This window comes from Mus caroli, chromosome 3 (genome assembly GCF_900094665.2).
Source record: "Mus caroli chromosome 3, CAROLI_EIJ_v1.1, whole genome shotgun sequence".
Classification (NCBI taxonomy): Eukaryota; Metazoa; Chordata; class Mammalia; order Rodentia; family Muridae; genus Mus; species Mus caroli.
This window is the reverse complement of record NC_034572.1, coordinates 98,110,522-98,125,095: the sequence shown is the minus strand read 5'-3', so window position 1 is coordinate 98,125,095 and position 14,574 is coordinate 98,110,522. Positions and strand designations below refer to the sequence as shown.

The 14,574-nt window shown below is 39.4% G+C and overlaps 1 protein-coding gene across 1 annotated transcript in view; it reads left to right on the top strand.

Moving 5' to 3' along the window:
* Magi3 (membrane associated guanylate kinase, WW and PDZ domain containing 3) overlaps positions 1-14,574 on the top strand; it is a 192,090-nt gene that overhangs the window by 164,243 nt on the left and 13,273 nt on the right. Inside the window, exons 14-16 of the mRNA XM_021159113.2 lie at positions 2,551-2,743; positions 5,706-5,888; positions 11,607-11,792. Coding sequence (XP_021014772.1) covers positions 2,551-2,743; positions 5,706-5,888; positions 11,607-11,792 — 562 coding nt within the window. The remainder of the gene's footprint in view (positions 1-2,550; positions 2,744-5,705; positions 5,889-11,606; positions 11,793-14,574) is intronic.

Sequence of the window (14,574 nt, the reverse complement as noted above, 5' to 3'; positions counted from 1 at the left end):
CTCTCCTAGGCATATATATCCACAAGATGTTCCAACTGGTAAGAAGGACACATGCTCCACTATGTTCATAGCAGCCTTATTTATAATAGCCAGAAGCTAGAAAGAACCCAGATGTCCCTCAACAGAGGAATGGATACATTAAATGTGGTACGTTTACACAATGGAGTACTACTCAGCTATTAAAAAGAATGAATTTATGAAATTCTTCAGCAAATGGATGGATCTGGAGGATATCATCCTGAGTGGGGTAACACAATCACAAAAGAACTCACATGATATGTACTCACTGATAAGCGGATATTAGCCCAGAAACTCAGAATATCCAAGATACAGTTTGCAATAAACATGAAACTCAAGAAGAAGGAAGACCAAAGTGTGGATACTTCACTCCTTCTTAGAATGGGGAACAAAATACCCATGGAAGGAGTTACAGAGACAAAGTTTGGAGCTGAGATGGAAGGAAATACCATCCAGAGACTGCCCCACCCCAGGATCCATCCCATATACACCCACCAAACCCAGATACTATTGCATATGCCAGAAAGATTTTGCTGACAGGACCCTGATATAGCTCTCTCTTGTGAGGCTAGGTCAATGCCTAGCAAACACAGAAGTGGATGCTCACAGTCATCTATTGGATGGAACATGGGGCCCCTAATGAAGGAGCTAGAGAAAGTACCCAAGGAGCTAAAGGGGTCTGTAACCCTATAGAAGGAACAACAATATAAACTAACCAGTACCCCCAGAGCTGTGTTTCTAGTTGCATATGTAGCAGAGGATGGCCTAGTCAGCCACCAATGGGAGGAGAGGGCCTTGGTATTGCAAAGATCATATGCCCCAGTACAGGGGAATGCCAGGGCCAGGAAGCAGGAGTGGGTGGGTTAGGGAGCAGGGACAGGGGAGGGTATAAGGGCTTTTGGGATAGCATTTGAAATGTAAATGAAGAAAATATCTAATAAAAAATGCCTTAAAAAATTCTACTGGGTTTTTTCCTTTAATAAATAATTTTATTGACATGAATACCATGTTCCTATGTCTGTCGTTGTCTCCTAAATTAACGTAGTATGGCACAAGCTTAAAAACCATACATTAACAGATCTCTTGAGTTCTAGGCCAGCCTGGTCTATAGAGTGAGTTCCAGGACAGCCAAGCTATGGAGAGAAACCCTGTCTCAGAAAAACAAACAAACAAAAAACAACAACCAAACAAACATCATAAATTTAAAACTTGAGTTTTTAGCTCTAAACTTAATATCAACTAATTTCCTTCTGTTCTTTGTAAGTAAACAAAGCTTATTTGGAGCTGGAATTGTAGCTCAGTGATAGATCTGTATGTGTCTAGCAGGCACAGGTCTCTGATTTTGATTCCTAGATTCAGAGAAAATGCTTATTTGAACTAAATCTGCCTGCCTTTATTAGACAGAGTGTAAGGCATTTTCCTTATCTCAGAACCCCATAGTCCAATGTCTGCCTTCCCACAGTCGCTAGTCTTCAGACTACTCCATAGAAAGTTGGCATGGTGCCTATTGTGTTCTTGTTGGCTCTGGCATTAGCAAAATATAAAATAATGCAAATTCTAGAAGATGCAAGGGTTGTATTTATAAAGCATTTAAAGTCCAGAATTTGATGTGGAGTGATTTATAAAACAAACACAGTGCGTTTTGGTTTTATATTTTGCCTTAGTGTTGAGTGTCAGGGAAGTAGTACAATCTAGAGAACATTTATATTTGTTATATATAATATAGAAGTCCTGCTTTGTTACTCCTAGAAATTTAGTCCTTTAAATATGAAAGTTCTATTCTGAGTTCTGTATCATATTTATAGCATCTAAATGTTATAATTAATAATATAGCTTACAATGACATTGATCATTGGAGACATAGAGCTTAAGGCCCATTGCTCTTCACAGAGCAAATGTCAGATACTTTGGTTTTGATAGCATATGAATTTTGTATTGCTTTCTATTTTATCGATAGTCACAATGTTCACTTAGACAATTTAAGAATTTGTCTTCAATCACTTGTAAACAACCTTTCTCTTTTAAGCATCAAGGTTAGTAGTTCTAAAAATACCATAAAATTACAGGGTTCTAATTGCTGGAGAACAGAATGAACTGGGTCTAGCAGGCATGAGACTCTAATACCTCTATGTGCCCTCTGATATTTTAGGGACAAGAAACATTACTCGCTTATATAGCCCAAACTTGTATTATTGACCATGGTATATATGGGAGAATCATAAGAATGACCCTGATGGCTGTGAACAATGTGTAGAACATCTTTCTCTTCAGTTTTTTCTTTTTAGGCATGTCTGTTTGTTTTGTTACATTGTAGTGATGGAGAAGTTGGGGGTGCTTTGTATTTTCTTGGACTCAACGCTGGGGCTCTAGAATTACACAACACAGTGTGGGTATTTGAAGTACCACTTTAAAGAATATGTACTTTCTGAAATACCACCTTTCTGAAGTATGCCTTTTCATAGATTAGTTCTTTAGCTCTTCAGCTGATCTTAGTGAATGGTATAGACCAATCTATATTGTGCTATCTTACAGATATATATTGGGGCCATCATTCCCCTGGGAGCAGCTGAAAAAGACGGTAGGCTCCGTGCTGCTGATGAATTGATGTGTATTGATGGGATTCCTGTTAAAGGAAAATCACACAAGCAAGTATTAGACTTAATGACTACTGCTGCTCGAAATGGACACGTGCTGCTAACTGTCAGGAGGAAGATCTTCTATGGAGGTAGGTAAAGCTTTTTCAGCACTCAAAGTTAGGAATCCACTTGCTCTGGTTTTATAGGGTGTTCTACAATATTCAACAGTATATATGCTGACACTTTGGGGATAATTCAGAGCCAATTGCAGAAAGCTTTGTAGTGTAAAAGATCCAGAAATAGATTTCCAAAGTAGAAATAAATTTTGGTCTGCTACATTATCATATAAATCAATTTTACTAATATATTACTGTAAATGGGAGTATCAGTTTAAATTTTTTAATATAAATAAAGTTATTTTATCATATTAAGATAGCCCCTACCTGAATATATCAAAAAGCTTAATTGTGATAAAATCCCAAATATTCATATATAGTAGAATGTTTTCTTTAGAAAATTTTGGTACAGGGCCAGGAAAGATAACTTAGCCAGTAAATTCTTACCCTTATAGGCATGAGGTCCTGTGTTTGTTCTATCTCCATAACCCCATAAAAAGCCAAACATGGTGCTATGACTATTGGCGCCATCCTATTGCTGGGGAGGCAGAGAGGGGAAATCACTAGGGCTTGCTGGCAAGCCAGTCTAGCCTAGTTGGTTAGCTCCAGGCCAGTGAGAGACCTTGACATACAGAGTCTCCATTTGTGCCCATGCCAATGCCAATACACATGCATATGTACTAAAAAAGCAAGTTCTGATGTAATATAATTTAATATTTTTGGTGCTCATTATGTATTATATGCATCAGTTATTTCCTTTGCACCCCCAGACTCTATAGTGTAATTATTACCATGTGCAGTCATTGACAGAAAGGTTTACAGGCAGGAAGTAATGGATCTAGGTTTAAAACTTTTAATTGCAGAGCCCACTATCTAAATAAACCATGACAATAGAATATGAACACATCTTATAGTTTCTTTCTTTCTTTTTTTTTTTTTTCAAGACAGGGTTTTTCTGTGTAGCCCTGGCTGTCCTGTAGACAGGACAAGGCTGGCCTTGAACTCAGAAATCTGCCTGCCTCTGCCTCCCAAGTGCTGAAATTAAAGGTGTGTGCCACCACACCCTGCTTGATCTTATAGTTTCTTATCAACACCTTTGTGAATACTGAATAGGGTGATTTTTTTTTTTAAAGCAGGGTAGCCCTGGCTGTCCTGGAACTCACTATGTAGACCAGGCTAGCCTACACAGAGATCTGTTCTCCTGTGCAACCATGACCTGCTGAATAGGATTTTATAAGTGAATTCTTGCTCTGAAAGAGAGAGGGAGAGGGAGGGAGAGTACGCGCTAGTTTAGTGTTGTGAGCTGTCCAGTTTAGTAGCACAAGAAATTAAGCCTTAAGAAGAGATGAATTTTGATCTACTTACTGTCATCTATCACTGTGGTATCTAGGAAAAAGTCTGCCTGACAAGTCGATATCAGTAAAGGGTAATTAACTTGAGCACTATTGGTATTGGTATCACTTGCCCACTTTTGTTTGGTATTGGGGATCAAACCTCATGCTGAACACGTGTTAACTCCCTGGTCCATTCCCGAGCTAGATTGCAGCAATGTGACAAAAGGCCTGCCAGTGCAGCTTCATGTAGATCTTCATGCGGTGTTGCTGCTTCACGTTGGTTGTGCTGGGTCAGTAAAAACCTGAAAAGTATCCCAGGGAATGTGCCATGGAAATTTCTAGTTATTTGTTATTATTAGAGACCGAGGTAATTCATTCCAGTAGGAAAAGAGCCCTTACCCTTGGTTTCTCAGTAGTAACTGGATGTTGGTATACTATAGATTCTAACCGATAGTCTTCAAAAATGTGCCTGTGTGCTCATGTCTCTAGTGGGAGGCATGTGCACAGAGAGGACAATCTTGAGGGTGAGGGGTTATTCCTAAAGCATCATCTACTTTTGTTTTTCTCAGAATATTTCTTTGGCCTGGAACTTTCTTACAGACTAGGCTGGCAAGCCCCAGGAATCTGTCTGTCTCTGCCTCCCCAGCATGGCTCAGACACTTTACTAACTGAGCTCTTTTCTTAGGAGCTAAAATATTCTTAACATCGAGCAAATATAGAGCTAAAGGAACTTTATACATGTGTCTTTAAGTAATGTAGGATTCTTAGTGATGTCTGACCAGGTTGTCCCAGAAAAAAGCCTTTCCCTGTTTTTGTTTGTTTTCCAAGTCAATTAAAGCTCCCATTTGACTCTGTAATTCTTATATATCATTGAAAAGCAACAAAAGGGTATAGGCTAACTGCCCTTTGTAGGGGATTCCATGTGACTTTATATCCAGAAGACTCTGCCATTCACACAAACAGCTTGTTGCACATGGGGTATCATGATGAACTCAGCTGATCTTACCAACCAAGAAACTTTAGTTATAAAGCACCTATGTAAGAAACACTCTGGGTAGAGAGCAGATGGTTTGGGGCAGCATTCTGTGGTCTTTCACCTCCACTAACATCTATGACCATCAATCTCTTGAGTAAATTATATTACAGTTCATTTAAATAAAATGTACTGTGTCACTTCTATCATCTGCTTTTGTTAAAACTTTATAACTGTCAAAGAAATAAAGCAACTCTAGTAATTCATTTATTAAAAATAACTTATTTATTTTTAGTTTTATTTATTTACTTATTTATTTATTGTATGCATGTTATGACAAATGCCTTCACCAAGTGAGCTAACTCACTAGCTCAACAATTCTTTTTAACTAGCTAATCTTGTAGAGGTTTTGAAGAACTGTCTCGAAAATGAAATGACATTAGGTCATGTGTAGTTTATCTGTTGTATATTTTAAGTATTTAGGAGGCAGATAGACCCTCTGCTGCCTGCACCTGTGCTTTGATTAGGCCCAGTATTCTCAGGGAGGAGGAGCAGCATGCTACATTTCTATTCTTTATGTTATTAGAAGTGAAATTTACTTTTTAGACTAGAACTAAAATACTTATCTAGCACTTAACTATTTTCTACACTGTTTTCCATAAATATTAAAACATGATGTTTATTATAGAGAAACAACCTGAGGATGAAAGCCCTCAAGCCTTCTCACAGAACGGATCTCCTCGCCTGAATCGGGCAGAGCTTCCAACCAGGTCTGCCCCACAAGAGGCCTATGATGTCATCTTACAGAGAAAAGAAAATGAAGGGTTTGGTTTTGTCATCCTCACTTCTAAAAGCAAGCCGCCCCCAGGAGGTAAGGGCTGCTATAGCCTGTTCTCTCCCGGAACATCCAGTTTTCTGGGTTTATTAAGTGAATTAAGACCTGAATTAAGATCTTAGAGATGTATCTTTTTAAAGCAGTAAATCCTTAATTCCAAAATCAGAGAATCTAAACCTTTCAGCTCTGATTTCTCTGGCATCTCTAATGCTACCAAAAACAAAAAAACAAACAAACAAACAAAAAAACCCAACAACCTTAGTTTTCACCCATATTGAGGGAATATGCCTGAGATCTAATTTCATGAATTTAGAAAAAGATACAATTTAAATTTTCTAAGTAATAATTTTTACGTTTGGAGGGTACTGATTTTCTAAAGTAGAAATGAATTAAATTCTGAGGGCAGTTGAGAAGGAGTAAAACTGGGAAATAGAAAACCTTGCCCCAATTATGCCCTAGTTATTTCATCTTGTAAATAATAATTGTATTCCAACTGTAAGACATTCCTGTTGAATGATAAGAGGCATTCCTGCCTCTCATATATATTTTATTGAAAGACAAGATTTTATTAGACCCTTTAAAAATTAATATTCTGAGCCAGCGTTAACAGAGTTCTCATCTGAGATGGATGGATGTATATATAAAATAGAGGTAATCTAGAAAGCATAAGGCTGTTAGGATTCAGCTCATTAAATGTTTGCCTTATCTTTATGTTTCTAAAAAATAAGAACCCTAACTATGATTATGAAATGCAATTGAATATCAGGTAAGAAAAAGTACACTGATATTTCTATATTATGCTTATCAATAACTATTTTTTCTAAGTCAGAACAATAAAAATCCTTGACCACATAAGAATATGCTCTTGCCTTTGATAGTGGATTTGATTATTTCTTAGGTAGAAGATCCGATTAAAGCTAAATGGTGTGACTAAGACCTTAGTAAAAAAAAAAAAAATGTAAAAGGAAACTACAAAATCTTGCTATAATTAATGCATGCATATAAAAGGAAAAGATGCTATAATGTGGGTATTACTGTAGTATCAGGTCACAGCTCACTGATACTAGTTCCATTTTCCCAGAGCAGTTGCTATGGTAACATTTGGAACTAGAACTGTCACTGATGCTGTGAAGATAATTATGTAGCCTATATCAGAATATGAAACAAGAAATAATTTTGGTATAGCATCTTTGGAAGTCAGACATTTCAAAACAAATAACTATTAAAGAAAATCATATTGGTCATTTTAATTTCATATAATAATCTAATCCCCGACATTCAGATCAATAAATATAGTAAAAGATTTTTACACTATTTGGTAAATGCTGAACAATTTTATATTAAACATGCTCTCTTCCGACTGCTGCAAAAAATAATGAGAAACTAGTGCTCACCATAAAACAAAGCAATATAGGTAAATTCACTAAGAAGATACATTACTAACATTCTTGAACATTTTCATATTTATTTGTTTATTAAATTTTTTTTTATTCATTTAAATACTTTAATATTTTGATGGCTTTGTGTATATAAATATTTGACCTAATTAAATGATTTTAGGTTTCATAATCAGACAATCTTTTATTCAAGCCTATTCTATCTTTAATAGCAGATGGACTTACCTACTTACCCTGCAAGAGCTGTGGTTTCCCCTGTAAACTGAGGGCAGTGCTAACACCCTTGTCTTGTTGAGTTTGAGGACTGTGATAAGCATGTAGATCCTGGAACTGTGGCTCATTGTGATTACTTCTACTACCCTTGTTATTATCAGCTTTTCTAAAATGTTGCTATAGGCTCTGGCCTGCAGTTTGAGGGGAGGGGAAGTTCTTTGGGTTTTTCAGACAGCATCTTATCATGTTGTCTAGGCTGTTCCTGAACTTGTAGGCTTTAGTGATCTTCCTGACTCAGCCCCAGAGTAGCTGGGACTTGGCAGTGACATACAAGTACCCAGCAACCTTCTCTATTAGGGAACCTCCAAAATTTTTATCAGTACATAATAATAAGATATGAAAACCTAGTACAAATATAAGACTGAGGTAAAAACTAACATGTAGCAGAAAGGGAGTGTTTGAAGCTCATTAGTTATCAGTGGGAGCATAAATTAGACTCACATGGTTGGCATGTTCTCTATAAATATCCAAAGTTTTTAGTCAAGGTACAAAATCAAAAATTGGTAATTTCACTTAAGTGCTAGATAATAATGTCACAAGTCCTGGGTCCTGGAGCATTGAGAGAGAAGAATCCTGGGTAAGTGTAAATGATGGGCTTCTGTTCCCAGAAGCAGAGCAGTTAGTGCAGTTAGTGACAGAGCTGTGCTTTAAAAGGGAGGGGGGTGGTGCACTGTTGGAAAGGCAGAAAACCTGTTCCTTTTTAGGGACCTTGTCTCAGAACCCTGTTCAACATAGATCACTTTTTTCTCCCAGGTAAATGTGTCTTTAGTGACATGGGTCCCAAAAAAGAGTTCCTACTAACATCTCTGGAAGTAGTTTTCAAGACCAGGCAGTCCCAGGCAGCATCCTCGCAGTGAGCCTTAGTGCTGAGTGAGCACATGCTTAGAGAAGCCCTGCGTAGGCGACAGGACACAGCTCACTCCTCTTTGTAGTGCTGCAGTCACATCACTGCTACTCTTGTCATGCACTTCTCAGGTCTGCTTGCAAAAGGTTTGTTTGACAAAGATGGGCATTTCCAGTTACTGTCTTTTCTTTTACTGAAAATAAGTGTTGAAGAGTACTAACCTGACCTAAGGAGCTGGATATGCCAAACTGTGAGATAAACTGAGGCCAGAGATGAATGTAGATAGATATGGGAAAGGTGGTATTATGGCAGATGTCCACAGACTATATACTAACAAAAGTAAGGCAAGACCTGACACTCTGTGAACTCTGAGGAAATACCAGGACAGACTTCCCAGTCCACTCAACATGTGACCTTTCAGGGTTCTGTTGGTTCTAGCTACTTTGGTGGCTCTGCTCCAAGTGTCAAGACATTAAGAATCTGACCCCTTCCATCACCCAGACAAGCTCTGTGCGAATACCACCAGTCTGCAGTGCCTTGCTTCTGCTCTGTCCACATGATAAAAAAGGGAACCACTGAGATTTCAGAGATGAATTCTGTTTGGTGCTTTACCAAGTCTGAACAAACCCTGCAGTGTACCAAGTTTCTGAATGATTTCTTCTCAGGCGATTTAGGATGTCACAATAGGGCTACCATATGATTTGTCACATGTTTCTAATATGCCACCTGTTATACTATTAGTGAACCAGTTCAAAATGTTTGGTGGAGGACATGACCCAAACTACACTGACATTTTTCTAATTATTCTATTTGTAAGGAAAATGGACTCATAAGGGCTTGATTTCATTTTGTGCTAAAGGGAACTTGTTTCTGACATTATTGTCTTCCATTTAAAAATAAAATCTATCACTATCACTGTATAATTCTAGCAAAGTTGAGGACATAAATTATAACCAAGAATAATTTTTCTAAACCAATTGAAAGTCTATTTAATGTCTATAGGACACTCCTAGTATGATTTAGAAATACTAGTAAGGAATGTTTTACTCAGGAAATTAAACCTAATTCACAGTGCCATCAAAAATACTGTCACTATTCATATCAGTCATTAGTCATGAGTATTGACCTTGGCTAGAAAACTCATAGAGAATGTAGACTTGTTTCCTAGTACAAATGCCATTGACTGCAAATTGGATGATACCTTGTTTGACAAGATGCCCTGAATGTCTAGGGACTTGTCTTAAGCTGTGACAATACCCACCCCCAAGTCAGTCTACAAGGCCCTAAATACACTAAGTTACAGCTATAATAGCATGCTTGAAGCCCTACATGCTTACAAGGTAGTCACAGCTGCATGCAGAGAGGAGAACCAAATATTCTTAACACTAAATATTCAGCCTTTATTGGCAGGTAGCTTTTGAATTTTAAAAAGATCTAAAGACAGAAATTAATTTTTATACCAGTGTGCATATGTGTTGGGAGGATGCATGCATATGTGTCTACATGTATGTGGAGGCTAGAGGACAGCTTGAGGTGTAGTCCTCAGGAACACAGTCTACTTCCTTTCAATCAGGGTCTCTCATTGGTCTGAGATCGATCACCAATGAGACTAGGTTGGCTGTCTAGCTAGGCCCAAAGATTCTACTGTCTTGAATCCCTAACACTGGGATTTTGATCATGTGCCCCTATCTCTATGCCCACTTTTATGTAGATTCCAGGAATTGAATGGAGGTCAGCCTGCAACAAGGTGTTCTACCAACTGAACCTTCTTCCCAGCTCACAAATTAATTTTTGTATAGAAGTATGACTCATTTTAGATATCAGTCATTTATTTCATTGTGCCTGGACTTCTAACCAATTACCAAGTCTTATGCACAAAACAGCTTGTATTTGTTAAAAGATTCCTCTTGGGAGTCACTGCCCTTTCAGCAAAGCCAAAGAATCTTATTTCTAAAATAGCTTTCACACTCACACACACACACACACACACACACACACACACACACATAAATAAGAAAAAAAAACAAAAAACTGATACAACTGTGATAGCTAACAGTGGCCCTTAGCTAGGAAAATTGGGATAATGATATACAAAGAGGAAAAAGACCCAGGATTCAGGTACGGGTGGGAACAGCTGAGTATCAGAGGAGACCACACTGGAGCCAGAATGTCCACTAAGCCTGATAAGACCTCCCAAAATCAGAATACCAGGGGAAAATCCAGCAGGAGTTTGTGAGATTGGGGGTTCCTGGGCAAACTGTATTAAAAAGGCTTTGACAAATCCTGCCTTGTGCTTAAGGAAGGTGAAAGAAGGACTATAAAGATGACTCGCAGGGTAAGAGCACTTGTTGCTCTTGCAGAGGACCTTGGCCCACTTCCCAGCACCCACATGGCAGCACATAACTGTCTGTAACTCTGCTTTCCGGCCCTGGCACCCTCTTCTGAACTCCAAACATATGCATGGTATACATACATACATGTAGGCAAAATACCCATACACATAAATAAATCTGAAAAGAAGAAAAAGATGAAAGACCTTTCACAGGGACATCAGAAGGACACATGTGGAGCCAATATCAACACAGGAGTGCTCTACGTACCCTTTAGAGAGCTGTGACATGCCCTGTGGTGCTCAGGCCCCAGGAGCACCCCTTCCCTGCCTTCAGCAGAGAAAGAGCCTGTCAGCACAGACTAGACCAGCTCTCTGGGACTGTCATCTTGTGCTCATCTGGTTCCCTCTTCCCTACTCTACTCATTCTGGCCCTTTCCTTTCTTCATTACACCTTCACCTCTGCTGTGGTTGGTGCCATTTAGCTCTCTCTCTCTCTCTCTCTCTCTCTCTCTCTCTCTCTCTCTCCCTCCCCCCCACCACCCCAGTAAAGCTCTGGTCTACAGAGTGAGTTCCAGGACAGCCAGAGCTAGACAGAGAAACCCTGTCTCAGTAAATGAATGAATGAATGAATGAATGACTAAAAAGATTTGTGGCTTTAAAAACCAAACAAACTGGAACAAGTTTCTAGTAAATGGAAGGCAGCAGCAAGCATCTATATCTATGGTTACAACCACATTAAAAAGTCTCTGTGTGGTCAGTGGGAGGGGTGGACAGGATAATTATACTTTTTTCCTCTCTGTTTTTGAAGCCTTTTCTTTGATGTTAGTATGTAAAATTTCAAATAATGATGAGGACAAATCCATCACTAGCAGGTATCTAAACTGGAAAACTTGGGGTTCTTGCCACAGTTATTCCTCATAAAATTGGCCGAGTCATAGACGGAAGTCCAGCTGATCGTTGTGGAAGACTGAAAGTTGGAGATCACATTTCTGCTGTGAATGGGCAGTCCATTGTTGACCTATCCCATGATAATATTGTTCAGCTCATCAAAGATGCTGGAGTCACCGTCACGCTGACAGTGGTTGCTGAAGAAGGTGAGGACAAGGCCACCCTTCCCCAAGTTGATGTCTAAGTGTGTCTCAGTTACTGTTCTGTTGTTATTGTTCTGTTGCTGTGAACAGACACCATGACCAAGCAGCATATAAAAGTTTCCGAGGGCTAGTCCATGACCATAATGGAGGGGAGCGCAGTGCCAGGCAGGCAGGCAGGCAGGCAGGCACGGGAGCATAGCTGAAGGCTTACACATTACGCTTAAGTTGCAGGCAGAGAGACAATGAGAGTGGGCTTTAGTTTGGGCTTTTAAACCTCAAACAAGGCCACCCTACTCCAGCAAGAATTCACCTCCTAATTCTTTACAGATCGTTCCACTAACTGGGAACCAAGCATTTAATCGTATGAATCTAAGGGGCCATTCTCATTCAAGCCACCACACAGTACAAGCCCAGAGTATGTGAGAGGTGTTTATATGCTCTGTAGTCTCATTCTTTACCTTTTCCACTTCATAGCTTAAAAGACTAAAGTTGTCAACTGCTCAAAAAAAATTAGCTGGTGAATGGTGGTCATTTATTTATATGAATCAAGAAGCAAGCATCCAGAAGTGAAAATTGGTAATACCTTTCAGATCTTATTTTCTTAATGTCTTCTGTCTCAGCTTGAGTGTGAGGAGATCCTCTAGAGAGTTCAAAGGGCATTGCTGTTGACAGCACAGCTGGTATGTCACATCCGTGCCATGTGTGGCTTTCTTTGGGAGTGGAGGTTTGTCCTAGGCAGCTGCGGTATGAGCGGGAATGGAGGTTGTAGGAATGGCTCCTAATCAAGGTATAGAACACATAGGGGTCATGTCTCACCTTGCTTTAAACATGCCTTTCAGTCATTAAGAATTTCTAACTAGGAACTTTTTGAACTTGCCTTGTTCTTTATTATTTACTTATCTAATCTATCCTGACTTTGTAGTGATAATGAGAGGGAAAAGGCAGAGTTATGAAGGTCCTCTCTTAAAATTTCCTCAGACCTTAGGAATGCGGCCCAGTGGTAGAACACTTGCCTAATATGTACAAGACCCTGGGTTGGATTGCCAGTACTGCTGAGAGGAGAGATAGCAATTAAGGTTCCTCATACTGTGTTAACACTACCGTTTTCCTCTGTAGTCCTAAGGTCATTTCCAGGTGCTTTGTAACCCCCAACCCTACAGCATGGTGCAGTGTTGTCAAGTCTGGTCTCAGTCTCCTGAGCGCAAGTGGTCCTCCCACCTCAGCCTCTCAGAACTAGAGCTGTGCCCAAATGCATTTCTCCACAGATTTCCCCTCTTGTTTGTTCCTACTAGATTACTCTTATGTTTTTACCTTTAAGGTGTTGTGTAAGTCTTCTTTGTGTCTGAGCTACTGTGGTGGGTATTTATTTATGAGCATTCTCTCCTTAACGTTTATTTTGTGACTCAAATGTCACAAAAGTCAATGCCAGCATGGCATTGCAGAGTTGTGTGTACAGTTGTCCTCATGCCTGTCATGCAGTGGCACTGAGGGGTAGAAGAGATGCAAGTCAGTATGAGACCAGCAGACTGCAGGCCACCTCGGGCTGGTAGTGTTGTAGCATACAGGAAAAGTCCAACCGTAAGCGTCCCCTGTGAAACAGTAAACTCTTCCTGCCTGCTTGTTCTCACTGTCCTGAATGTGCCATTGCTGCTGCTGTTGCTGCTGCTGCTGCTGCTGCTGCTGCTGCTGTTGCTGCTGCTGCTGCTGCTGCTGGCCCCAGAGCATGCCTGGGATAACCTGGGATAGTTTGGTGGGAGAACAAAGATTTTTCAAAGATACCACTGATTATTGATGGTAAATTTTTCTAAAAGGTTATCCGGAATTGCACATTTTTCTTAGAGTAAAAACTACCTTTGACATTTCAGCCCAGATGTTTCTGGACAAATGTTAATGTAGGTACATGATCGTGTCAGTCACCACTAGGAAGAAATGAAAGACAAATCTTAGTCAGTGATTACCCATCATTTTTATAAACTATGAAAACATTTAGAATCCCTTATTTTATTCAGGGAATAATAGAAAGTCTCCCTTTTGTCCTAAAAATTTCCTTCATAGAATTTCTAAGTTTTCCAAGCCTCTCACTGAATTCAATGTAAAACTTAGCAGTTACCCTGCAGTTAAGTGAATCTTTTTTTTTAAAGATTTATTTATTTATTATATATAAGTACACTGTAGCTGTTTTTAGACACACCAGAAGAGGATGTCAGATCTCATTACGGATGGTTGTAAACCACTATATGGTTGCTGGGATTTGAACTCAGGACCTTTGGAATTTTGGAAGATCAGTCAGTGCCCTTAACTGCTGAGCCATCTCTCCAGCCCAGTTAAGTGAATCTTGAAAGCTGTTTTCAGAAACTGTTTTTCACACCTTTGGTCCAGGTTACATGGCCTCTTACTGATACCTGTCTCCTGCCCACCCAAGCCTTCACTGTGAGAGGGAAAGGGTTGTCACCTGAAAAACAGAGTGTCTCCTCCATCCCTTCATCTTCCCTTTGCATGGTACTACTTAATATCTGGGACTGCTTTGCCACAGACATGATAAGGCACGTGCCATGTGTCATATAAAAACTTTCAAACTGCATTCATGACTAGAATCTGTATCCACTGACTCCAGCACCTCTGCCTTTACCACAGGAATTTGGTCTTAAGGTTGGAGCAGGAGTTGGCTGCACCTGGTAGTTTGTGCTCACTATATAGAAACCTTTATTGCTTTTTCAAATTGACTCCTAATGTTTTGTCAAGTCCATTTTATTTTTAACAGTGGACATAAGTTACCACAGCCACC